At 45.6% G+C, this 26,511-nt stretch overlaps 1 protein-coding gene across 2 annotated transcripts in view; it reads left to right on the plus strand.

Moving 5' to 3' along the window:
* Positions 1 to 26,511, plus strand: part of acaca (acetyl-CoA carboxylase alpha) — a 222,738-nt gene that overhangs the window by 194,011 nt on the left and 2,216 nt on the right. For both annotated transcript variants that reach the window (XM_078422758.1, XM_078422759.1), the window contains exons 52-54: positions 13,349 to 13,503; positions 16,797 to 16,967; positions 24,997 to 25,133. In XM_078422758.1, the coding sequence (XP_078278884.1) occupies positions 13,349 to 13,503; positions 16,797 to 16,967; positions 24,997 to 25,133 (463 nt within the window). The remainder of the gene's footprint in view (positions 1 to 13,348; positions 13,504 to 16,796; positions 16,968 to 24,996; positions 25,134 to 26,511) is intronic.

Below are 26,511 nucleotides of genomic sequence, written 5' to 3' on the forward strand. Positions count from 1 at the left end.
TCAAACTGCAGCTTGAGCTCTAAGCAAGCAAAAGAGCTTGTCACTTGTATCTGAAAAACTGTAAAAGCAATAGCTGTTGATAAAGACCTCAGTTGGATGAGTCATAATTGTGCTCAACAAAGAATTTGATTGTTAAAAACACAGCCTAATGGAAAGAGGGCAGCTCTTGGAGCTTTGCAGAAAATGTTTCTCGCACAAAGCATTGCATAATGTTACTTTTATGGCTAATTTAAGATTTTTTTTCAAAACTCCTGGTTATTCTGGATCACTGGTCTTTGATGCTCACTTCACTCCATTTGCCACAAACAAGCAGTTAGGCTGAGGTAACCTGCAGACTCCGTCAGACGTGTGTTGGCTCCATTTGTCTTCCACTGCACACTTCAGTCTCACTGATTTATTGAAGAGAATTTCACAGACTTTTAACTCTTCAAATGCTGAGGGCAATAGTGTCTGTTTGTAAAACTTCCAATAGGGCAGCACATTGGCGCACAGCGTCCGTGCCCAATATGATGCCACGTTAAACTAATCTCCTCTGCCTGCATGTCATCCACATCCCTCCGTTCCCTCTTAAACACCAGCGTTGTATCTGCCTCCACCACCGCCACCACCCCTGGCAGCGCATCCACAACATTAAACTATAGAGATACAGCGTGCCAACATGCCTTCTGGCCCACCGAGTACATGCTGACAAGCAGTATCCTATACATTGGGGACGATTTGCAATTTTGCCGAAACCAATTAACCTACAAACCTGTACGTCTTTGGGGTGTGGGATACTCAAAATGGCTCCATGCCCATTTTCCTCTGGCAACCCCACCAATGGGTGCTGTCTAAATATTTAAATATTATGACTAAATATTTAAATATGACAACGGGTGCTGTCTGTACAGAGCTTGCATGTTCTCCCTGTGACCGCGTGAGTTTTCTCCGGGTGCTCCGGTTTCCCACATTCCATAGACTTACAGATTTGTAGGTTAATTGGCTTCGGTTAAATTGTAAAATTGTAAATTGCTCTCAGTCTGTAGGATAGTGCTAGTTTATGGGGTGATTGCTGGTCGGTGTGGACTCGGTGGGCCAAAGGGTCTGTTGCCGCGCTGTAACTCAAACGTCTAAAGTAAAGTGTAGGCAGATATGATAGTGGTATTTATGAGGCTTTTAGATGGGCACATGGATTGGCAAGGAATGGAAGGATATGGATCACATGTGGGCAGAGGAGATTAATTTAACATCAATTTCAGCATGGATATTGTGGGCCGGAAGGCCTTTTCCAGTGCTATACTGCTCTGTGCTCTTTGTCATACAGCAGAGTAGCAGGCCCTTCGGCCCATCATGCCTGTACAAAACAATCAAATGCCCATCTATACTAATCCCATTTGTCAGCAAATGGTGATCCCATCCCATCTTTGGTAACTTTGCCTTGGTGATTCAAGTGCTCATCCAGATGCGTCATAAATGCTGTGAGAGTGTCATGGTGGCGCAGCGGTAGAGTTGCTGCCTTACAGCGCTTGCAGCGCCGGACACCCGGGTTCCATCCCGACTGAGGGCGCTGTCTGTACAGAGTTTGTACGTTCTCCCCGTGACCTTCGTAGGTTTTCTCCGAGGTCTTTGGTTTCCTCCCACACTCCAAAGACGTACAGGTTTGTAGGTTAATTGGCTTGGTAACTGTAAAAATTGTCCCTAGTGGGTGTAGGATAGTGTTAATGTGCGGGGATCGCTGGTCGGCGTGGACCCGGTGGACCTAAGGGCCTGTTTCCGCGCTGTATCTCTAAACTAAACTAAACCTCATCAGGCAGCTCCATCCAGATTCAAGTCGCCCTATGGGCGGAAGAATAAAATCTTTCTTAGATCTCCTCCAAACTTTAAACTATGTCCTGTAGTCATTGCCACAAACAGCTGTGGAGCCCAAGTCTTTGAGCAGTTACTTTCGCAATGTTTAAGAAACATTTGGACAGGCACATGAATAGGATAGGTTTAGAGGGATATGGGCCAAACGTAGGCAGGTGGGACCAGTGTAGATGGGACATGTTGGCTGGTTTGGGCAAGTTGGGCCGTAGGGCTTGTTTCCATGCTGTATCACTCTATGACTGAGTATTTTTAAAGTGGAGATTGACAGGTTCTTGATTAGTAAAGGAGTCAAGGGTTATGAGGCAGGAGAATTAGATTGAAGGGGAAGGAAAGATCATCCATGATTGAATGGCAGAGTAGACATAATGGGCCAAATGGCCTAATGTTGCTCCTATGACCTGAACTGAGACATCTCTACAATTCTTGGGCCTTTATTTGGCATTAGACTACCCTGCTTACAAATGGTATTTCCAGTCATTCCCCAGAGCAAAACCTGCTTCTTGTCTCAGCTCCTTCAATGATTCTCATTTATATTTGTTGGAACTCAGATGGCTCCATGCCCACCTTCCCCTGGTCCCCCCCCCCCCCCCCCCCACCAACTCCGGCTTCTACTGGGGTCCTGAGTCAGGGGTGCTTTTGTTTGCTGCCAATAACTTTAATAAAGATAGTTAATTAAATCGGGGTGTTCCAATTGCCTGGCCAGGCAATGCCAATTCTCGGGAGTGCCCCGCACTCTGAAAGCAATTTGAATATTTGAACTATGCATTTTTGAACGAGCATTTTAGTCAGAGACAAACACTGATGTCCTCAGTGTGGGAATGCTGGAATAATGGATCACAATAAAATGATATCAATTCTGAGCTACTCAGCTTTGTATCATCCCTGGAGGAAATGTAGAAGTTGCTGCACCATAAAAAGTGTTGGTACATTTTTACAGTGACATAAAAACTCTTCCTGTCAGTCGGACTGAGTGTGAACATATTTTGGATGTCAAGCTGAAATCGAAGCCCATGTTTCATCCCATTTTTCCTTCTGTCTTGTTGGTCAAGGTGTTGAAAAGTAAAGTTGGTTAGTTGTCTCGCCACCAAGTGGTACCTGTGGCCAAATTCCTGTCCGATATGTAGTTTAATTCAGTTTATTTTAGAGATACTGCATGGAAACAGGCCCTTCAGCCCACCTAGTCCACACTGATCATTGATCACCCATTCACACTAGTTCTATGTCATCCCAATTTCCCTGCACATTAGGGGCAATTTATAGAGCCCAATTAAAATACACGTCTTTGGAATATGGGAAGAAAATGGCGCACCTGGTGAAAACCCACATGGTCACAGGAAGAACGTGCAAACTCCGCACAGACAGCGTCCGGGGACAGGATTGGACCCAGGTCTCTGGCAATGACTCTGAGGCAGCGGTGCCACTCTAAACTGCACTAAACTCATCAAGAATAGAGTACTCGAGCAAATTATGTCACACCAGTAGGAGTGGTGTTAAGAACACTGAATGACCCTGCTCTCCCTCTCTGAATCGATGAATTGTAATTCTCATGTTTGAATAAGGTATTTACACTTAGAGGATGGCTTCCTGTTCAGCAGGTGACTCAAGGCAAAGATAGAAGCTGGACAGAAAGACACAAAATGCTGGAGTAACGCAGTGGGACAGGCAGCATCTCTGGAGCGAAGGAATGGGTGACGTTTCGGATCGAGACCCTTCTTCAGACGTCTGAAGAAGGGTCTCGACCCGAAACGTCACCCATTCCTTCGCTCCAGTAATGCTGCCTGTCCTGCTGAGTGTCTCCAGCATTTTGTGTCTATCTTTGGTTTAAATCAGCATCTGCAATTCCTTCCTACACAAAGACAGCAGCTAAGCAGTTACCTGAACATAGAACACAGAATAGTCCAGCACAGGGACAAACCCTTTGGCCCACAATGTCTGTGCTGAGCATGATGCCAGACTAACTCTTGTCTACCTGCATATAATCCATATCCATCCATTCCCTGCATATCCATTTGCCTGCCCAAGAGTTTCTTAAACACCACCATTCTATCTGCCTCCACCACAACCCCTGGCAGTGCATTCCAAGCACCCACCATCCTCTGTGTAAAAACAACTTGCCCCACACACCTCCGTTAAACTTTACCTCTCTCACCTAGAGCTAAGTCCTCTAGTATTTGAAATTTCCTTACTGGGAACAATGGACAAAGAAAAAAATCCTTTCATTTTAAAAAGGAAAATAAATTTCAGCTTTCTCAGTGGAGTTAAGAGGACAGGAGCTAATTTAAACAGTTAGCAATCAAGAATATGTAATTGTCATATATGTACTGACAAGAGAACAATTAAATTCTTCATCAACGCCTTAACAGGCCAATAAACACAATACACATAAACTATGCGGAATAAACAAAATAAATGAATAATCCCATTACTAGTGCAAAAAACAGAAGTCATTAGTGCAACCAAAGTCATTCCATAGTTGAGTTTAGGGCGTTTTGTTCAAGAGCCTGTTGGTTGTTGGGAAGAAGCCGTTAATGAAACTTGGTGGTCACAGTTTTGAGAAAGGGACAATCTTCAATTAAATAACGGTCAAGAATGTGCTGGTGTATTTTAGCAACTCCACCATGGTGCCAAATTTACAAACAGGAAATGTTTGAATGCCCGTGCTGTAATGAGACTGTAAAGATTTATACCAGTGGAAAGGTCTGTTTTGTTTGGTGTGTTTCGGTCTTGCCAGAGCTCCATCCTACTTCAATTAAATTAATTGTCAGGTGCAGCCGAAGTGAATCTGTTCAGAATAAAGAACAGAGAGCACAGACTTGCACTCATGCAGGACTGCAAAACCAAATTGAATGTACACAGCAACAACCGTTTAATTTGAAGAGCAGGTTTGTAGGGACGTAAAATCGCAGGTGTACAATGTAGGGTTCCACCAGCAGAGAGAGGCTGCAATTTGCATTTAGCCATTAACATTGTAATGTAGAAGCGCAGTTGCTCAGCAATGAAACTTGCATTCTGACTGAGGGGCAAAAATGTATACAGGGCATAACTTGATCAGCTGTTTCCTGACTTTTATTTCCTTTAATGTTTGCTTGTGCAAAAAGGCAAATTTTACTTCTCCCCATTTAAATCCTGTATTCTTCATTTGGTGGGTTCCGTAGAATAGTCTTTCTCATTTACTCTTGTATTGCATGCACTTATCATTTTATAATGTACTTGATTCTACTATTTAATTTATTTTTTATAAATACTATAATATCTCTGCTCAGAATAATGCAAGTTAATATGAATCCATTTTTAATATTCAATTAGCTGTCTTACTTTGTAACATGAAAACCTACAATTTTGTGTTTCAGGTGTGTATCTCTTGCTAGAATTATTTTGAGAATTTTAGCCAAAACTTTTTTATGCATTTTAAAATACATGTATGAACACACATTTTAGCAGAAAAATGAAAAATCCCGTCGACTTGACCTTTGGCACTTTGAAAACCATTCACAGGGGAAATTTAGCAGTCTCTGAAGGAGCCAGGATCAATCAATGGCTGATTATGTTCTCATTCGGAGCTGGATTGATCTTTTTACTGAACTGATGATAACAGGCCTTTGGCAGATTCAAGAGGCAACCCAAAATGGGATTTGACACGATTGGTTCTGACAGGGATCAATCTGAATCCCGCTGAGCCGTATGAAAAGCCAGACACCCCCAAAGATCTGAAAAAACTACTCCGACTCATCGAGATGCCCTTGCGATGGCAAATCTCTCCCTTCCAAAAACTCCTTTTTGTTTTTGTTTTTGTTTTTTCTCTCTCCAGCTGTAAGAGAGAACCAATTTCAGAATTCAGCAGGCCAACCCAGAAATTGGCAGATGCAGCCCGTGAAAATTTGGAAAGAGGAGAATGATTTCTTTATGTGGTAATGAGAATGACAAAAAAGAAAGCAGCAGGGCAGATCAATACGGCAATGACAGATTAGAAGAGACACTTCATTTAAGACCAAAAAAAAACAGAAAACCTTTCCTCTTTAATATGGTAACTTATCAGAATTTGCATCAGATTTCTACTGCTTTTTGTAATTGCACTTGTCAAGTATTACATGTGGCATAAAATAAAAATATTGATTAAAATGACGCGTCTCAGGGCTTGAGAGGCAGCCCCTGCAGCAGACTATTTCAAAGCACAGCCCTTCCAATTGATGTCATGATTACTAGTCAAGTGCGCTGCTCTTTTTGACTGGTGTGAACACCGCTGTGACACATTTGTGCGTTGTGTCCATGAAAGTTGGCTCCATCGTTGGGAGTTTCATGCTGGTATGGAATCAGTTAGAGAAAAAAACTGCAGATGCTGGTTTAAATCGAAGGTGGACACAAAATGCTGAAGTAACTCAGCGGGTCAGGCAGCATCTCTGAGGAGAAGGAATGGGTGACGTTTGGTCTCGACCCGAAACATCACCCATTCCTTCTCCTCAGAGATGCTGCCTGACCCACTGAGTTAATCCAGCATTTTGTGTCTACCTGGAATCAGTCAAGGTTGTATATTAAAAATGGTGCAGTCAGGCACCTGACTTGCTTCCAGGTAACGTAGGATACGTTGTCATGGTAGTATGGGAGGGAAGAGGGGGCATCTTTGACTTATGTTCAAAAAAAGGTACAGGATTAGAGAGGGTCGGTGCCTTGTAGACACCAGGAACTGCGGATGGTGGCTTACAATAGAAGACACAAAGTGCTGAAGTAACTCAGTGGGTCAGCAGCATGTCTGGAGAACATGGATAGTGACGTAGGAAGGAACTGCAGATGCTGGTTTCTATTAAAAGACACAAAGTGCTGGGGTAACTCAGCGGGTCAGGCAGCATCCCTTAAGAAAAACAATAAGTGACGTTTTGGGTCAGAACCCTTCTTCAAACTTGGCAAGTTTGACTAGTTGGATTTTGGCTAGTTGCTTCACTGAGTTGGCCAGAAGTGGCAGAAGGACAAGAAGCACTTAGCCCAAAGACGGCAAGTCTTGTGTAGACCCACAGCAACCTGCCTGTTTTCACATCCAGCTAGCTCTTAATTTATGCTTAGGCTCTCATGTGGCCTTTCCCCACACCCACTACTCTCTGAGTGAAAAAGTTGTCCGTCGGGTTCCTATTAAAACTTTCCTCGCTCACCTTATACTTATGATCTCTGGTTCTTAATCCCCTTGGTCTGGGTAAAAGACTCTATGCATCCACTGTGGGTCACGACAATCTGAAACATGTCCTTGAAGCTGCCCGAGTAGAAGAATGCGACCCTGTAACTCTGCCCCAGGGTTACCGTTTACAAGTTAGTTTCATATTGTTGCTGACTGATTTGTCAGAGCCAATGACTCTTGATTCCAAATCCAGTTCCGCTGCAGAGTACATTCGGGGTGGCACAGAGGCGCAGCGCAGTGTTGCTCCCTTACAGCGCCAGAGATCCTGGTTCCATCCTGACTACAGGGGCTGTCTGTACAGAGTTTGCACATTCTCCATGTGACCGGGTGGCTTTTTTCCAGTTTTCTCCCACATTCAAAAGACTTGCGGGTTTGTGGATCAATTGGCTTCTGTAAATTGTCCCTGGTATGCAGGATAGAACTGATGTATGGGTGATCGTTTGTCAGCGTGGACTCGGTGGGCCGAAGGGCCTGTTTTCACGCCGTATCTCTAAACTAAAAAAATGTGATCACCTGGAAATTAATTGTTGGTCGGCAGTTCCAAATGCCCTGTATGTTAATGACATTAGTGGCAGGAGTGCATTGCCTGCCTTGACCACAGCACCACCAACTGGGATAAATCTTCAGTGAGAAACAAAGAACAAGAGATGCTAAGATCTTGAGCAAATCACAGAGTGCTGGAGTAACTCAGAGGGTCAGGCAGTATCTCTGGAGGAAGGGGGAAGGTGACGTTTCATGTCAGGACTCTTCTTCAGATTGATTGTAGTAGGGGGGGAGGAAGCTGGAAAAGTGGTGGGGCAAGACTAAGCCTGGGAAGTGATAGGTGGAATTAGGTGAAGGGGGAGGAAGAGGTTGATGGGTAGATGATAGACACAAAATGCTGGAGTAACTCAGCGGGACGGGCAGCATCTCTGGAGAGAAGGAATGGTGACTGTTTCGGGTCAAAACCCTTCTTCAGATAGATGGATGAACTAAGGCCAAAGAGAAGACAAAAGGGTGTAAGATGAGAATATGGAACATAGAACAGGACAGCACATGAACGGGTCCAGCCCACAATGTGCTGCACATGATGCCCAGCTGAACTCATCTCATCCGCTAGCAAGTGATCCATATCCCTCCATTCCCTGCAAATCCATGTGCCTATCGAAAACCTTCTCAAATGCCATTATCATATCTGCCTCCACCACCACCCCTGACAATGCGTTCCAGATCCCTCCCCACCCTCTGTGTAAAAGAACTTACCCAGCACATCTCCATTATATTCCCCCCCTCTCACGCTATAGCTACACCCCCTGGTGTTGCATATTTCCACCTTGAGAAAAAGGTTCTGCCAGTCTGCCTGCCAACATTTTATATACTTCTACCCCTCGACCTCTGACGTTACAGAGAAAAAAATCCAAGTCTATCGAACCTCTCCCTGTAGTTTAATGGAGATGTGCGGGGCAAGTTTTTTAAACAGAGAGTGGGTGGGGGCCTGGATCACATTGCCTGGGGTGGTGGTGGAGGCAGATACTCTAGTGGCGTTTAAGCGACTTTTAGATAGGTACATGGAAGTGCAGGCAATGAAGGACATGGATCATGTATAGGCAGATTAGATCAGTTTAACTAGGGATCATGTTCGGTACAAACATTAAGGGCCTGTTCCTGTACTGTACTGTTCTACGTTCCTTAATCTTTGATTGTTGTCAGCACTAGAATATTTTAATATGTAACCCAACCACGGTTCTACCCAGAGCTTTTTTTCGCAGTTCAATACCAGCTTCCCTTACTTTAAAAGACTACTCATGTTTAAATAAATGTAATCGACTACCGAGTCGTCATGCATAAATAAAATAATTCACACTGCTGTAGGGATGCTCTACAGATCTGGTGCTGTGCAGAATTTGGGTAAAATCGTACAAGCTTTATTCTGCATCATAGTTGGTGGATCATTTCAGTCAGTGTTTGATGTTGATACCAGATGCTTTAAATGAGACAAATTTGGACTGTTTTCTCCAGAATGCTAGAGAATGAGGGGAAATCTGATAGAACTATAGGAAATTATGAGGGGCTTAGATAGGGTACACAGTCGGAACCTTTTCCCCATGGTGGAAATGTTAACGATTAGAGAACATACCTTTAAGGTAAGAGGGACAATATTTAAAGGAGATTTATTTTAATTTTTAGTTTGGAGAAACAGCCACTTCGGCCAACCAGTGATCACTGTTCCCAAGCACTATCCTGCACACTGAGGACAATTTACTACCAAAGCCAATTAACCCACAAAACCCACGCGGTCACGGGGAGAACGAGAAAACTCCATACAGACAGCACCCACAGTCAGGATTAAAATCCGGGTGTCTGGCGCTGTGAGGCAGCGACTCTACTGCTGAGTGGGGCAAGCTTTTTTCACAGAGGGTGGTGGGTGCCTGGAAGGTGCTGTCAGGTGGTGGTGGTGGTGGCAGCTGATATGATTGTGGCTTTTAAGAAATGTTTGGATAGACGCATGGATTATGTGCAGGGAATGGGGGGGATAGATTAAGTACAAGCAGAACAGAGCTGGTCTTGGCATCATGGTCAGCACAGACATTGTAGGCCGAATGGTCTGTTCCTGAGCTGCACTCTTCTATATTCTAAATGCATTTGGGGTAGTATATAAAACAAAGAGAGACAGATAAGGTAGACAGAACCTTTTGTATTACTCAGTCGTTAGATTGTGCTTGCCGTTGTGAAGCAACAAGGATATGAGATCTCTTTAGTGATTTAGTTGTAGACGTGTGTCTGGTTGATCAGGAGTTTGGTTTTACAATAGTGATTGTGAGCAACAAATAGCCACAAAGGGGATCAATCATTGCATAATCACTCTCTGTCTTCTCTTTCACTGCTGTTTATTTTTCAAGAGAACAGCACTTGCAACAGCAAAAATCTTTAAAGCAACCCAGCTTTAAATTGAGCAGAAAACAGTCATCGACATATTTGTTAATATTACCTAAACCATTAGTTTGGATGGTTGGGCTGCCTTTTCAACAAGAGAGCTGTCATTAAGAGCATAAAATACTTTCAATTCAGCTTACCCACTGTGCATTTACAATCCCTAACAAGTGTTCAAGTACCTGTTTCCTTGGCTTTCCATTTCCCATACATCCTCTACCTGACAATTGCTCCATGTAATGATCCTGTCCCGGTCCACTTTCCTCACATGTTACAATTCCCACCGTTTCTGAAAGCAGAGTTTCAGTAAACATGGATAGGTCAGGTTTAGAGGGATATATATGGGCCAAATATGAGCAGGTGGGATGAGTGATGTTGGGGCATCTTTGTCGACATGTGCAAGGGCTGAAGGGCCTGTTTCTGTGCTGTATAACTTGATGACAATGGTATACTGCTATTGGCAAGTTGACCCTATAAACTTTAAACAGCTGCACATTTTAATAAATTTATATTTAAATACATGCCTGTGAGATAAGGTATAAAATTGGATTACAGATTGAAGGAGTGGATCCCTTTTGAAGCTGGCTAAGCAAGATGAACGTTATCCTTCATAATTCCTAACACAGCTTGTCCCACCCCCTCCCCTGACATCAGTCTGACCCGAAACGTCGCCCATTCCTTCTCTCCCGAGATGCTGCCTGACCCGCTGAGTTACTCCAGCATTTTGTGTCTACCTTCGATTTGTACCAGCATTTGCAGTTGTTTTTCCTACAGCTGAGACTGAAGTGAGTAAAAGAGAAGTGCTTAGGCCACATTTAGAGTATTGTGTTCAGTTTTGATCACACTTATAGGAAAGATGTTGTTAAGCTGGAAAGATTCAAGATAGCTTTATTTGTCATCCAAAAATATCTTGGACGAAATTCAGTCACCCACAGTCCAACAATAAAAGCATTAAGGGTGCAGAGAAGGTTTACGAGGATGTTGCCAGGACGCGAGGGCCTGAGCTACAGGGGGAGGTTGAGCAGACTAGCACTTTATTCCTTGGAGCGCAGGAGGATGCAAAGTTATCTTAAGGAGATATGTAAGATCTTAAGAGGAATAGACGGGTTAAATGCACAGTCTTTTACCCAGAGTAGGGGAATCAAGAGCCAGAAGACATAGTTTTAAGGTGGGGGAGGGGGGGGAGTTAAATTTATTAGCAACCCGAGGGGGCACAAAGGGTGGAAGGTACATACAACAAGCTGCTAGAGGAGGTCGTTAAGGCAGATACTATCAAGTCCTGTCAAAAACATTTGGACAGGTATATGGATAGGATAGGTTTAGAACGCAGGCAGGTGGGACTAGTGTAGATGGGGCATGTTGGGTGGTGTGGGAAAGTTGGGCTGAAGGGCCTGTTTCCATTCTGTATGACTCTATGACTCGAAGAGGTGGCACCAAACACGGGTTAAGCGTGTATAATTGTTATATGTACCAACAGCAGAACAATGAAATTCTTACTAACAGCAGTTTACAGGTCTGAAAACACAAGACACGAAGATAATAAATAATAAAAAATTAAATGAATTAATAACTACAATACTGGTACAAAAAAAACCCCAAAGTCCTCAGTGCAATCATAGTTTAGTTAGTGTTGTGTTGTTGGGAAGAAGCTGTTTTTGAAACTGGTGGACAGGGTTTTCAGAATCCTGCACCTTCTCTCCGATGGCAGGAGTGTAATGAGAGCGTGGCCAGGGTGGTGATGATCTCTGGCGATGCTGGCTGCCTTTTTGAGGCAGCGCCACCTGTAGATGCCTTTGATAGTGGGGAGGTCAGTATCCGGCAGTGTTCACCATTTGATTTGTCGAACCAGGCCATGATACAACCAGTCAATATGCTCTCCACAAGCTCTCTATAGAAGTTCAAGAGAGTATTCATCTGCATACCAAATCTCTTCAATCTTCTCAGGACATAGAAACGTTGATGAGCAATTAAGCAGAATAGACTGACAAGTCTTGATTTCATTATGTATGATTTGAGGAGAGTCTCATGTCAGGCCTGATAGGTTCAATGGAGCTTTATATGTCACATGTGCAACTGCACAGTGAAGTTATTTTTGCATGTTTACACATACGGGCGCTGCCATGTTTTGGCGTCATTTCCAAGTCCAGTCGGCCCGCGTGCTCGGTCTACTGGAGCGGTTCCCGATCCAGGCGAGCCCCAGGATCCTGCAGGGTCTCCCTCCGTCACCGGCGACCGGCACAGCCCGCCAACCGCGTCCCTCCCCTCACACGGACATCCTAGTGTCCCGGGGGCACCTCCTGCAGCTGACCTTGAAGGTGTTGGAGACATTACCCCAAGCTCACCACAAAAGACAACGATGAAGAAGACGTGTGTGGAAATCACTGAAGGAGATGATGAAAATTGGTCAGTTTTAACTCTGAATTCACGCTGCTTTCCCCCACCCCCCATCTCTCACATTGCTCCTTTTTTTTTGTTTGCACCATTTCACAGTTGCATCCAGCAGAATCTTTCTTCAGAGGAGCAGAATTTTTAAGTGCTGATTTTTGGCTAATAACCTCTAAGTGCTCGGCAGTCCTTGTTCCATATTGTGGTGTCACGCAGGTTTAAATGAGGCTGATCGTTCTGTTTGCAAATGTTGCACAGCTGTGAGGTGAAAGAAATGACATCTCGTTGCTCTGTTATTAAAGGGAAACATGGCAGAGACACTGAGAATGTCAACTGTATCACACTGAGAAATTAATTGCCAAACTTTTTATCAACTGAAAGGGGCTAAGTATAGAAGCAGTATTTCTTTGGACACACTCGGCAGCTCAAAGTGAAATAAATTATACTTGATGTTGTTGATATAAACCCATTCTATTGGCGATCAGTTTGTGTGGTGTGTGTTAGGGTGTACGTGCCACTTGTATATTGTATACCCCAAATGGCTATATCGCTGTCTTAACTGATAAGTTTAGTTTATGTTAGAGATACAGCTCGGTAACTGGGCCTTTGGACCAGTGAGAAGGTGCCGTCCAGCAATCGCCCCGTACACTAGCACTATAGTGCACACTTGGGACAATTTAAAATCTTTACTGAAGCCAATTAACCTGCAAACCTGCACATCTTTGGAGTGTGGGAGGAGGCCAGAGCACCCAGAAAAACCCACGAGGTCACAGGGAGAATGTACAAACTCAGTACAGACAGTACCCGTAGTCAGGATGGAACTCGGGTCTGGTGCTGTACGGCAGCAACTCTATCGGTGTGCCGCCCAATGTCGTCAGTAGCATCCACATCCTTTAAATGTATAAACAGCATTGGTAATCTGCACAGGAATAAAGCAATGGTATCAGCGGGGGGAAAACCCAAACGTCTAAAGGCAATTCTCGATCTATGATCAGTGCATGCTCGTTGTCTTTGTGTATTCTCTAAAGATGTCTTTGGCCACAGGCACTCCGGAGCTGAGTCCGTGCGAGAGCAAGGAGCTGGAGACCAAACTGAGAGAGCGGGAGGAGTTTCTACTGCCCATCTATCACCAGGTTGCAGTGACGTTTGCCGACCTTCACGATACACCGGGTCGCATGCAAGAGAAAGGGGTCATCACGGTTAGTCATCTAATTCATTCAACTCGTTCTGTGCCTCCAATCCTCTGCCTCAGTTTTGATTACAGCCTGACCCTTGCACTCCCCATCCCCAGAATGCGGTTTTACTGTGTGTAGTTCTGGTCGCCCTGCTTCAGGAAGGATGGAACGGGTGCCAAGGGGTATGGGGAGAAGGCAGGAAAATGGGATTAGGAAACATAGAAAATAGGTGCAGGAGGAGGCCATTTGGCCCTTCGAGCCAGCACCGCAGAAATCAGCCATGGGTGAATGGCGGAGTAGTCTCGATGGGCCGAATGGCTGCTATAACTTGTGATATCGTCAAGTTGGAAAGGGTGCAGAAGAGATTCACCGGGATGTTAGAAGTAGAAACAAGGAACTGCAGATGCTGGTTTACAAAAAAAGACACAAAGTGCTGGAAAATAATCTGAAGAAGGGTCCCATCCTGAAACATCACCTTTAGATTTTTTTTTAGAGATACAGCGCGGAAACAGGCCCTTCGGCCCACTGGGTCCGCGCCACCCAGCGATCCCCGCACATTAACACTATCCTACACACACTAGGGACAATTTGTTTTTACATTTGCCCAGTCAATTAACCTACATACCTGTACGTTTTTGGAGTGTGGGAGGAAACCGAAAATCTCGGAGAAAACCCACGCAGTTCACGGGGAGAACGTACAAACTCCGTACAGACGGCGCCCGTAGTCAGGATCGAACTTGAGTCTCCGGCGCTGCATTCGCTGTAAGGCAGCAATTCTACCGCTGCGCCACCGTGCTGCCCTGCCGCCCATTAGGTTAGGTTACGAATACAATGTGGAAACAGGCCATTCAGTCCGACCCACAATCACTCCGCACACTAGCTCCATCCTACATGCTAGAGATCATTTACAGAAGCCAATTAACCTACAAACCTGCATGTTTTGGGGACTAAAGGACCTAGCCTTGTTCTCCAGAGATGCTGGCTGACCCGCTGAGTTACTCCAGCACTTTGTGTCACCACGGTGACACCTGAGCTTGCAGGCTTGAGTTAGAGGGAAATGTTGAATTGGCTCGGGATTTTCTTTTCTTTGGAGCCTAGGAGGCTGAGGGATGACATATTGCGGTGTACAAGATCACGAGGGGCATGGATAAAGTAAACACAGTCTCTTTCCCAGGGTAGATGATTCTAAAATAAGTTTAGTTTAGTTTATTGTCACGTGTACTGTGAAAAGCTTTTGTTGCCAGTCAGCAGAAAGACAATACATGATTACAATCGAGCAATCCACAGTGTACAGATACATGATAAAGGGGATCACGTTAAATGCAAGATAAAGTCCAGTAAATTCCTATCAAAGATAGTCTGTGCGTCTTTAATGAGGTAGATAGTAGTTCAGCACTGCTCATTAGATGTGGTAGGATGATTCTGTTGCCTGATAACAGCTGGGAAGAAACTGTCCCTGGATCTGGAAGTGTGCGTTTTCACAGTTCTATACCTTTTGCCTGATGGGAGAGGGGAGAAGAGGGAGTGGCCAGGGTGCAACTTATCCTTGATTATGCTGCTGGCCTTGCCAAGGCAACGTGAGGTATAGATGGAGTCAATGGAAGGAAGGTTGGTTTGTGTGATGGTCTGGGCTGCGTCCGCAATTCACTGTAAATTTCATATGATCTTGGATGGAGCTGTCTAGGGGAAGTTGTTGGTGATATTGACTCCTAGGAATTTGAAGTTTTCAACCATCTCTCCTTCGGCGCCGTCAATGCAAGCTGGGGTATGTGTACCGCTTTGCTTCCTGGTCCATCACTATCTAGAGGGATGGGATAAGATGAGAGTGGAGATTTAAGAGGATCCTCAAGCATGTTTTTCACTCAAAGGTTAGTCCACATCCAGAATGTAGCTGCCAGAGGAAGCTATAGAAACAGATACAGTTACAACTTCTAAACTTTGGACAGATTTTTTGATAGGAAGTGTTTAGAGGGCTATGAGCCAAATGCAGGCAAATGGGACTAAGCCGGTCTGGCAACTTGGTTAGCAACGACAGGTTGGGCAGAAGGGCCTGTTTCCATGCTGTACCACTCTACCAGCAAGTTGAGATTTCTATCTGTCATTTGCAAGACCATTCATGATGTGGAAGCTAACATTTTCTCATGTGGTATGGTCCCCTTCTGGTTGAGGTATATTGAAATACACTGCAAGCAGATTGTACAAAGTGCAGGGTCTGCCCCAGTTCAATTAGATGTTCTAATTAAATTGGTCAGGTTTCAGGCATGACCTGAAGAACTGTTTGGAAGAAGACTGCAAACCTTAGCAGCTATAATGAACATTCAGCCAAGTTCATTATAGTTGTTAAGGTTCAGTCTGCCAGAGGGTTGAAATTGTGAGATGTACAGTTTAGCTGATGAGGGTGGAGGAAGAAGAGACCAGTTGGGATTCCAGTTGGGTGTGTCTTTGCCACAGAAGCACGTGCACATACAGCCTTTCCACCCCATCCCCACTTCACGCCTCACACACTATTGGCTTTGGATAAGGCTCGGAATATCATTCTGAAATCCCATGTGAAGTTATCATTTCAACGTAATCTGTAGAAATTCTGATTGCTTAGACCTTTGCGTGTGTGCTGGCAAATCCAGGACTGTCAGAGGAAGCTGTAGAAACAGACATAATTATGACTTTTAAAAGATATTTGGATATTTGGACATATATATGGGTGGGAAGGGTTTAGAAGGTGATGGGCCAAATGCAGACAAATGGGACTAGCCCAGGAAACCAACTTGGTCAGCATTTTGGAAACCGAAATGGGCCAGAGAGCCTGTTTCTGAACTGTACGGCTCTATGACTGAGTGAAGAAAACAGAGAGAGGGCTGCAATGCACCTTGAAGAATGTTTTGTGTGATCCTGAAAAAACATGGCCTGCATATCTCCTTTAAACTTTGCCCCTCTCATTCTAAAGCTATGCTCTTTAGTCTTTGACATTTCCACCCTTGGGAAAAGGCTCTGACTATCTACCGTATCTATGCTTCCATTAATTTGAGTAAGGTGGCACAGTGGCGCAGCAGTAGAGTTGCTGCCTTACACTACCCGACACCCGGGTTCGACCCTGGCTATGGGTGCTGTCTGTACAGAGTTTGTACGTTTTCCCTGTGACCACGTGGGTTTTCTCCAGTTGCTCCGGTTTCCTTCCACACTCCAAAGACGTGTGGGTAGATGCAACTTGATTTCCTCGCTCTCATGTATAAACCTGACCATTGATGACATGCATGTCATATGCTCTCTGTCCCACTCTGTCTACTTGTGCCTGTCAATGGTTTCTTCATTAACCGCAGGACATCTTGGACTGGCCAACATCTCGCACGTTCTTCTACTGGCGCCTGCGCAGATTGCTACTGGAAGAAACGGTGAAGAGAAAGATCCTGGGTGCAAACTCTGAGCTGACCGACGGGCAGATTCAGGCAATGCTCAGACGCTGGTTTGTGGAGGCGGAAGGCGCTGTGAAGGTACATTTCTCCATCATTGTGATTTCCCGTCTCTGCGGCTTGCTGCCACCCCCTATTGCATTGTGACCCAGAAGATCCAGCTTAAGAAGTCCAAGAACGGTGTGATCATTATTTTTCATGCTGCATTAATCTTTTCTCGACCCAATGGCTAGGCTTCCAGCGAAGAGAATAATGGTGTTGCAGTATTTCTTGGTTACTTGTCCAAACATACATCCCCTTAAGTTATCGTTATGATTTGTTCAGTTTAGAACGTTTTTGTTAACAAGAATCAAACAACAGTTCAGCAGATTGAATTCTCGATCAGTTGAAAATAGTTGGGGAATCAAGAACCTGAGGAACTAGGTTTAAGGTGAGAGGGGAAAGATTTAATAGGAGCGACTTTTTTACACAAAGGGTGGTGCGTATATGGAACATGCCCCATCTACGATAGTCCCACCTGCTTGCTCTGGGTCCATACACTTCTAAACCTCTCCTAACCTTGTAACTGTCTAAATGTTTCTTAAACGTTGTGATAGTACCTACCTTGACCACCTCCTCTGGCAGCTTGTTCCACACAAGCCCTTTGTGTAACAAAGTTACTTCTCAGGTTCGCATTAACTCTTTCCCCCCCTCACCTTAAACCTATGTCATCTGGTTCTCGATTTCCATACTCGATCTATCCCTCTCATAGTTTTGTACCCTCTGTAAGATCACCCCTCATCCTCCTGTGCTCCAAGGAATAGTCCCAGCCTGCCCAACCTCTCCCCTATAGCTCCCTCAAGTCCTGGCAAATCTTCTCTGAACCCTTTCAAGCTTGATAATACCTTTCCTATAACATGATGTCCAGAACTGAACACAATACTCTTAAGTGCGGCCTCAATAATGTCTTATATGACTGCAACATGACCTCCCAGTTTTTATACTCAATATTCTGACTGATGAAGGCCTATGTGCCAAAAGGTGATTTAACACCGATGTCTGTTTGTTACTGACAGAAAAGTGGCAACAAGCAAGTGATCAATATGCACCTTGACCTCTACCTCTATACCCAGATTGGAATATTTCTCACATTTTCCGTCTACGACCCAGCTCAATGTGGACAATCCCTTGCATTACACCTTTAAGCTTCAGAAGATCGATCAGAAGTATCTATGCTATAGCTTTTCCTTTCCATTTTGCACACAACACATTTCCCTACAAACATGGGTAAAATTGTCCAGCAATGCCATCCTCCCTAAAAATAAATCAATCAGAGCCACTTTTTTTCAATAATGTCAGTAGTGCTGTCACATTCACGCACATTCACGATTGAAGGCGCTGCATTGCGTGGCAAGATTAATGGGCACCTCTTCTCATTGAGATATTCATGGACAAGTACATGTTCTGCATGCAATCTGCTCCCCGTGATTCTAAGCTGATCGTCAAATTATCTGTTCAAATTATTTCATTACTAAATTCTTACATAATTATATGCGATGTTTATGATACAACTAACATTTTTAGTACAGAGTACAACTTCAAATTGTCATAAAGTCATACAACACAGAAACAGGCCCTTCATCCAAACTCGGCTGTGCCGACCAAAGTGCCCCATGTAAGCTAGTCCCATTTGCCCGCATTTGGCCCATATACCCCTAAACCTTTCCTATCCACATACCTGTCCAAGTGTCTTTTAAATGTTGCTATAGTACTGGCCTCAAATAGTCCTCTGGCAGCTCGTTCCATATACCCACCACCTTCTGAGTGAAAATGTTTTAAATCTAAAGTGTTTAAAATCGTACCCCACTTAGATCAAACTTATGTCCTCTGGTTTTTGATTCCCCTATCCTGGGTAAAAGATTCTGTGCATTCACCTCATGATTTTATACACCTCTATAAGATCATCTCTCAGCCACTTGCACCCTCTCTTTTTTTCCTGATTGCAACATACGCAGTTTAATTTATTTTTCACTTTCAGTTACATTCAGAGACTCTTGTCATCAAAACACTTCATGCAATGACTTTAAAGTACCATGTTCAATGTAAATTTTGTGATTGCAAACAAGGCAACACCACTTGATATTGAAGAAAATGAAATGCCTTTGCAGGAATCCATAATTGCTAAGTGGGACCATCTAAGATGGCCGCCGATAGCGCCGCGCTCAGTCCTTCCCTCTCCCCTCTCCTCTCGACCGGCCTCAGTCCTTCCCTCGCCCGTCTCCCCGTCCTTCCCTCGCCCGTCTCCCCTCGCCTCTCGCCCGGCCTCAGTCCTTCCCTCTCCCCTCGCCTCTCGCCCGGCCTCAGTCGTTCCCTCGCCCGTCTCCCGTCGCCTCTCGCCTGGCACCGCCCCGGCAGAGACTCGCACGTCGGCAGTCAGCGTTGAACGCACGGCCACTGCACTGGTAAGTGCTTTTCACAGCCAACGGCTCCACGGAGGGGAGTCGGCGTGGCGGCCGAGTGGGTGGAGGGGACGGTGGGGGTAGGGGGGAGTGAGGGTGGGGGGAGAGAGGGGGAGAGTGGGGGTGGGGGAAGGAGGGGGAGAGTGGGGGTGGGGTAAGGAGGGGGTGGGGGCAGGGGGGAGGATGGGGTGGGGGGAACAGTAGGGGTGGGGGGGAAGGGGGACAGTGGGGGGCACGAGAGAGTGGGGGTGGGGAGGAGGGGAAAGTAGGGGTGGGGGAGGGAGGGGAAAGTGGGGGTGAGGGGAGGGAGGGGAAAGTGGGGGTGAGGGGAGGGGGGGGAAGTAGGGGTGGGGGGAGGGAGGGAGGTGGGGGTCAGGAGAGGGGGAGGGGTGAATAGGGCTCACTCAGTGACGACACCCTCTCCCCTTCCCTGTCCCCCCTCTACGAGGAATGGGCCCAACGGGTCCACTTGGTCTAGTTCCAGTTAAAAATAGAACTAATTCCAATTAAAATGAACAGAAAAGATCAAAGAGGCCGTGTTAATTCCAGACTGCCGCCTTATTCCTTCAGTCAAGCCACCGGTCTGGGGAGCATCTCATGAGCTAATGACTGACAGAGCAGATGACGTAAAGCAAAATAGAGAAACAAAGTTCCCAACCATTTCCCAGAATAAAAAGAACTGTCTCCAACCTTGGTCATATCATTGCTTCAAACATTTGTTGAAGCACAAAGCAAATATACTCTGGAACCATGCCAACCTCCCCAGGTAGGGCACAATTTATATGCAGCTGTTTCGTTAACTAACACTTACAACAGTCAGCTCTGATTATATTAAGCTACAATTAATCTGCACCCTGGAATGTGTTGATAGGAACCGGCGTGCTGTTACTTAATTAAAACCAAAAAGGATTAAAAATATTAATGGTATTAAATATTCTAAATCACCAGCACTGGAATACTGGGATAAATCTGCACTACTTCTGTGAGCTTAAGATGAACAGTCATTTACATCCTTTCAATCTTCAATATCATTTGCCAAGCAATATTTGGTTTGAGATATGACTATCTTGCACCTTGAGAGTGTGTTTTTGAATTACAAGCTGGCAAAGAGGTTTGTTTGTGCAGCACCTTTGGTTTGTGTTATCAAAATTACAAAAAAAAAGTGCAACCAGACTGATCCATAAAAGCTGACTCAGATTATAGGCTGACTGGGGAGTAAGTGGCCACATGAAATGGCTATGATGCCCAAGCAACATATAGCGGCAATCCATGGTGTGGTAGAGTCTATGGTCCCTTTTTGTTCCTCCTACCCTGCAGATGCTGATAGATATAAAACAAGGGCTAGAATTTATACAGCGCCTTAATGGTCCTTTCACAATGTCCCAAATCACTTTACAGCCAATAGCACAGTTTTGAAGTGTGGTCATTGCTGTAATATGTTCCGATCTCACAGGCATCAGCAGTTCCTTGTCACATTGCTCAATTGGCTATTCGTCACAATGATTGTTAAGAGATCATAGAGTAAGTGAGAGGCACGCGGGCAAGTCTCATATTTGCTTTGCATTCATTTTTTGGGAGCTGGGAAATCATGACAAGGCTATCATTTATGGATCATCTCCATTTGCCCTTGAGCTGGTGATGATGAGCTGCCTCCTTCACCAGTATGTTCCAGTGAAGCTACTTCCAGGGTTGGCTAGGACGTTCCAGGATTTAGACCCAACGATGATAAAGGAGCAATGATGTATCTCCAACACATGAGGTCTGAGTTCCTGCTCCAAGTGTTGGTATCTCCATGTACCTGCTGCCCTTGTAGGTGTAATGGGAGATGGAGTTTGGGAGCTGCTTTTGGAGTTACGTAGGCAAGGAACTACATTGCATTTTGTAGATGGCCCACACTGCAGCCCTGTGGTGTTTAGGGTGAAAACAAAGTACTGGGTTATATAGTCATCCAGCACAAAACAGGTCCTTCAGCCCAACTTGCCTAAACCAACCAACATGTCCCATCCACACTAGTCCCACTTGCCTGCGTTTGGCCCATATCCCTCTAATTCCTATCCATGTACCTGTCTAAATATTTCTTAAACATTGCGAACGTACCTGCTGCAACTACCTCCTCTGACAGCTCATTCCCTACACCCACCACCCTTTGTGTGAAAGAGTTACCCCTCAGGTTCGTATTTAAATCTTTTCCCCCCTCACCTTAAACCTATGTCCTCTGATTCTTGAATCCCCCTACTCTGGGCAAGGGACTCTGTGAGTTTACCCTATGGTGGATAGTTTGATGCTGTCCTATGCTCATTGACTGGTACTTTTGTGGCATAGATGTTAACTGGCACTTTGTTTCTCATCTAATCTTCATGTGAGAATCTTTACTTCAGGGATTAAGAATGGAAATTGAGAATGAGAATGTCAATAGATTTTTATCTTGCTGCTTCACCCAGCCTTCCTCTCCCATGTTGTTCAGCTACAACCCCATATGAAGCACACAAATGGCTTGAAGTTGATCCATTCTGTTCTGATCCCCAGTGCTTTAGACTTTAGAGATACAGAGTGGAACCAGTCTCTTCACCAACCAGCGATCACTGGCACTATCTTGCACACGAGGGACGATCTATCATTTTACTGAAGCCCATTAAACTACAAACCTGCACATCTTTGGAGTGTGGGAGGAAACCGGAACACCCAGAGAAAGCATTTTGTTTCACAGGGCGAATGTGCAAACTCCACACTGATAGCACCTGAAGTCAGGTTCGAAGCCGGGTCTCCAGCACTGTGAGGCAGCAACTCTATCAGTTGCACTACTCTGCCGCCTCTTTCTATCAGGACGTTAAGCGTTTCTATAATCCAGCATTGCATCAGTCAGCTGCCACACATCATCTCTGGAAAATCCGACCAAAAGTAAAAGCCCCCAATATCTGGAGTCCTGGGCTAGATAGTGAGAACAGTAAATGCATAACAGATCAGGGTTGCTGTGTTTCTGATATTCTCTTCATTATAAAAGGTGCTGCATTTCCAGCATGTGTTGTCACCTAATCAAACCGATTGGGACACTTACCAGAAGGTACCTGACATCTCTCTGTGGCTCAGTCAAGAATCAGTTTGCTGATGTTGCTGACAAGTTATTTGGCCACCTTCTGAGATGCCTCGCTTCCCGAAGCCCTTGAATTGAAGCGTTGTGATAAGTGGCAGTCTCAAAGACGTTTCTCTCTCTCTCTCTCGAGCCGAGCCTGGCGGTGTGGCTGCTGCAACATCATTTAGCCCCGATACTCAAGTGCTGACTGTGCACCTTGGCTGTCCCCGAATGGAACTAACCTTCCTGCAGAGCTCCCCATAGAAGCCCACCGTGCCACTTTCTCTCGCTGTCTGGGGAGCTTCCAACTAAAGTGGGCACATCCGGCATATTTAATTTTCTTCCAATTGTGTTTAAAGAGCCGGCCATTCAACCAGCTGAGCGGCGGCACAGGAAGCACAAGTCCTGTGAAGTGCGAGCTTCCATCCCGGGCTTGGAACAGGCTCAGCGGTTTTGGTTTAGAATGGCTGTGTGTAATAGATAAGTGCCAAGTGATAGGAATCGCACTTAGTTCTAAAAGGCATCCTCAAACGTTTATTCTTGCATGCAGTCTTCTGTATTTATCCGGTTGCTATCAGGGAGAATGTTCTCATAAAACTAACAGCAGCAGATGGTGCTGCCCCGTCATGTCCCCGTTAGTCAGCAAGGCTGCAGACAGGTAGACACAAAATGCTGGAGTACCTGAACTGGTCAGACAGCATCTCTGGAGAGAAGGAATGGGTGACGATTCGGGTCGAGACTGAAGAAGGGTCTCGACTCGAAACGTCACCCATTTCTTCTCTCCAGAGATGCTGCCTGACCCGCTGAGTTATTCCAGCATTTTGTGTCTACCTTCGATTTAAACCAGCATCTGCAATTCTCTTTCCTACATGGCTGCAGACAGCTCGTGCTGTGCAGCTGGGTTGCAGGGAAGCAGCTTTGTGCAATGGTGCAGCGGTAGAGTTGCTGCCTCACAGCGCCAGAGAACCGGGTTCCATCATTACTACGGGTGCTGTCTGCATGAAGTTTGTACGTTCTCCCTGTTTTCTCCGGGTGCTCCGGTTTCCTCCCACACTCCAAAGACGTACAGGTTTGTAGGTTAATTGGCTTTGGTAAAATTGTAAATTGTCCCTAGTGTGTAGATTAGTGCTAGTGTACGGGGTGATCGCTAGTCGGCGCGGACTCTGTGAGCCGAAGGGCCTGTTTGCGTGCTGATATCTCTAAAGTCTACAGTAGGACAGACCCAGATGATTATTTAACTGTTCACTGTAGTACAATGCTACAAGACCTGGACAGCACAGAGCGGCACAGCGGGTAGTGCCGCTGCCTCACAGCGCCAGAGACCCAGGTTTGATCCAGACCATGGGCGCTGTCTGTGGAGTTTGCACCTTCTCCCTGTGACTGCGTGGGTTTCTTCCAGATGCTCCGGTTTTCCTCCAAATTCCAAAGAGGTGATGGTTTGTAAGTTAATCAGCCTCGCTCAATTGCCCCCAGTGCGTAGGGAATGCATGAGAAAGTGGGATAACATACAACTAGTGTGAACAGATGAGTGTTGGCGTGGACTCGGTGGTCCGGAAGGCCTTGTTTCCATGTTGCATTGCTAAACTGAATGTAAACTGATTGCAACGGCTGCACAGTGATGAAATATAGATGAGGCAATATCAGTTTATTCCCCTCTTCTGATGCATCAGACTTTGATAAAACAGCACCTGTGGAAGTAAGAAGATGACAGACTTTGAGTGTGTGTTGTAAATGTTAAATGCTGGAACTGTATGTTACTCCTCCTCACGTTGCTGTTAGTCCCTGCTCCCATGGAAAGCAACGATATCCTCGGCCATTATCAGAGACAAATATGGGATATTTCTCATTAAGGTCAGCTGTCTGAAGGGATATGAGCCAAAGGTGGCAAATGGGGCTCGTATAGATGGGGCAACCTGGTCAGCATGGACGAGCAGGAGTGTGGGTGGAAACCGGAACACCCGAAGGAAACCCACTCGGCCACAGGGAGAACATGCGAACTCCACCCAAGGTCAGGACCAAACCCTGGTCTCTGGCGCTGTGAGGCAGCAGCTCTATCCCTGCTCCACTGTGCCCTCCCACATAATAAATGGGGAAAAGAATGCTGGACTTGCCAGAGACATTGGCCGCCTGTGATCACATCAACTGATCCGTTTTTACGACTGGACGCGAGGAGTGGGCTGATTGGAGAGGGACCAGGGCATTGGGTCCAGCGCCTTCAGGACCATCTGCAGGAGGTGCCCCCGAGACACACAGGCGGGTGGGCGGTCGCTCGGGCAGGCGAGGAGAGAGGAGAGGAGAGGGACGCTGGGTCATGGGCCTGCAGCAGCCTGGGGCTTGTCTGGGTTTACTTACCCAGTACTTCCAGCACGTGGACCCCGACTGTAGACTGTTTTTTCGTTGTAAGGGGTGCTGAAATATGGCAACTGTGTATTTGTGGGTTGTGCCAAAAAAGAGTTTCACTGTGCTGTGCATACGTGACAAACACGAACCATTGAACCATCGAACTTTAACAACACCAGCTTTGCAATTGATGGGCCCAGTTCACTTTTAGGGTTGGTTTGTGTAAAAGGAATGGTGTTCTCATGCTGTCTTTCACTTGCAGGCCTATCTCTGGGATGACAACAAGGATGTGGTGGAATGGCTGGAGAAACAGTTGGTGGAGGAGGAAGGGGCTCGATCTGTCATTGACGAGAACATCAAGTATATCAGCAGAGATTACATTCTCAAACAGATCCGGAGGTGAGACTGCCAGTGCATTTATTCATGTCAAGAGTCAAAATCATGAGAGGACTAGATTGGGTAGATGCTTAGAGTTTCCTGCCCAGAGTAGGGGAATCGAGAACTAGAGGACAAAGGTTTAAGGTGAGGGGGGAATAGGAACTTGAATAGGGTAGCTTTTTCACACAAAGGGTGGTGGGACACCTACAGAATTAACCTCCTTGCTCCACATCCCAGAACCATCTACACCTCGGCAAGGCCAGCAGCATAATCAAGGACCAGTCTCACCCCGGTCACTCCCTCTTCTCCCCTCTCCCATCGGGCAAAAGGTACAGAATTGTGAAAACACACACTTCCAGATTCAGGGACAGTTTCTTCCCAGCTGTTATCAGGCAAATGAACCATCCTATCACCAACTTGAGAGTAGTCCTGAGCTACCATCTACCTCATTGGAGACCCTCGGACTATCTGTACACTGGTGGGGGGCTTGATTGCAATCATGTGTAGTCTCTCCGCTGACTGGTTAGCACCCAACAAGGAAGCTTTTCACTGTACCTCGGTACACGTGACAATAAATTAAACTGATTCTACATATGGGATCTCCCTATTCTGAGCCACAACCCTGCTTGTGTGCTTTTCCTGGCTATTGTCTTGTATAAACTGCAGTGCGTTTGTCATTTTGCATGCGCCTGTGTATTTAGCAGGTGCTCTGTGCAAAGATAAACACTGTACCCATCCACTGTTCCCCCGAACAAGTAGGTTTATCCAGCACGTCTCCAAAAGATTCTCAGTCGGCTTTTTAATTTGCATGTTTTTCCTTTCCCCGGAGCTTTGCACGGCAGGGTATTAATTTTCAGTTCAGCAATGCATGCGTGTGTGTTAGCAATCACACACACTGGCTGAAGGCTTCTGTGTGGGCAGCTCAGTCAGTAAACAGTCCCAGCTCCGTCTGATTGTAAATGTAGCACAGTGTTCGGAAAGTATTCCTACACTGATGGAATTAACGTACAAAATACAAATTGTAATCAGATATTGATGTTTTGAATTCCATGATGCACCCTTTTTAATGTAGTTATTAATTTTAAATTGTATTGAGCGTTTGACGGCACTAGTCAGAGGATGGTGAATCTGTGGAATTCATTGCCACAGCAGGATGTGGAGGCAAAGTCGATGGGTATTTTTAAGGTGGAGATTGGTACATTCTTGATTAGTCAGGGGTTATGGGGAGGAGGAGGAGAATTGAGTTGAGGGGGAAGGTAGATCAGCCACGATTGAGTGGAGGAGTAGACTTGATGGGCCGAATGGTCTAATTCTGCGCCTATCACTTGCAAACGTATGAACTCCCTACACACTAGGAGCAGCTTACGGAGGGCCAATTAACCTCCAAACCCACATGCCT

The sequence above is a fragment of the Rhinoraja longicauda genome, chromosome 26 (genome assembly GCF_053455715.1).
Source record: "Rhinoraja longicauda isolate Sanriku21f chromosome 26, sRhiLon1.1, whole genome shotgun sequence".
Lineage (NCBI taxonomy): Eukaryota > Metazoa > Chordata > Chondrichthyes > Rajiformes > Arhynchobatidae > Rhinoraja > Rhinoraja longicauda.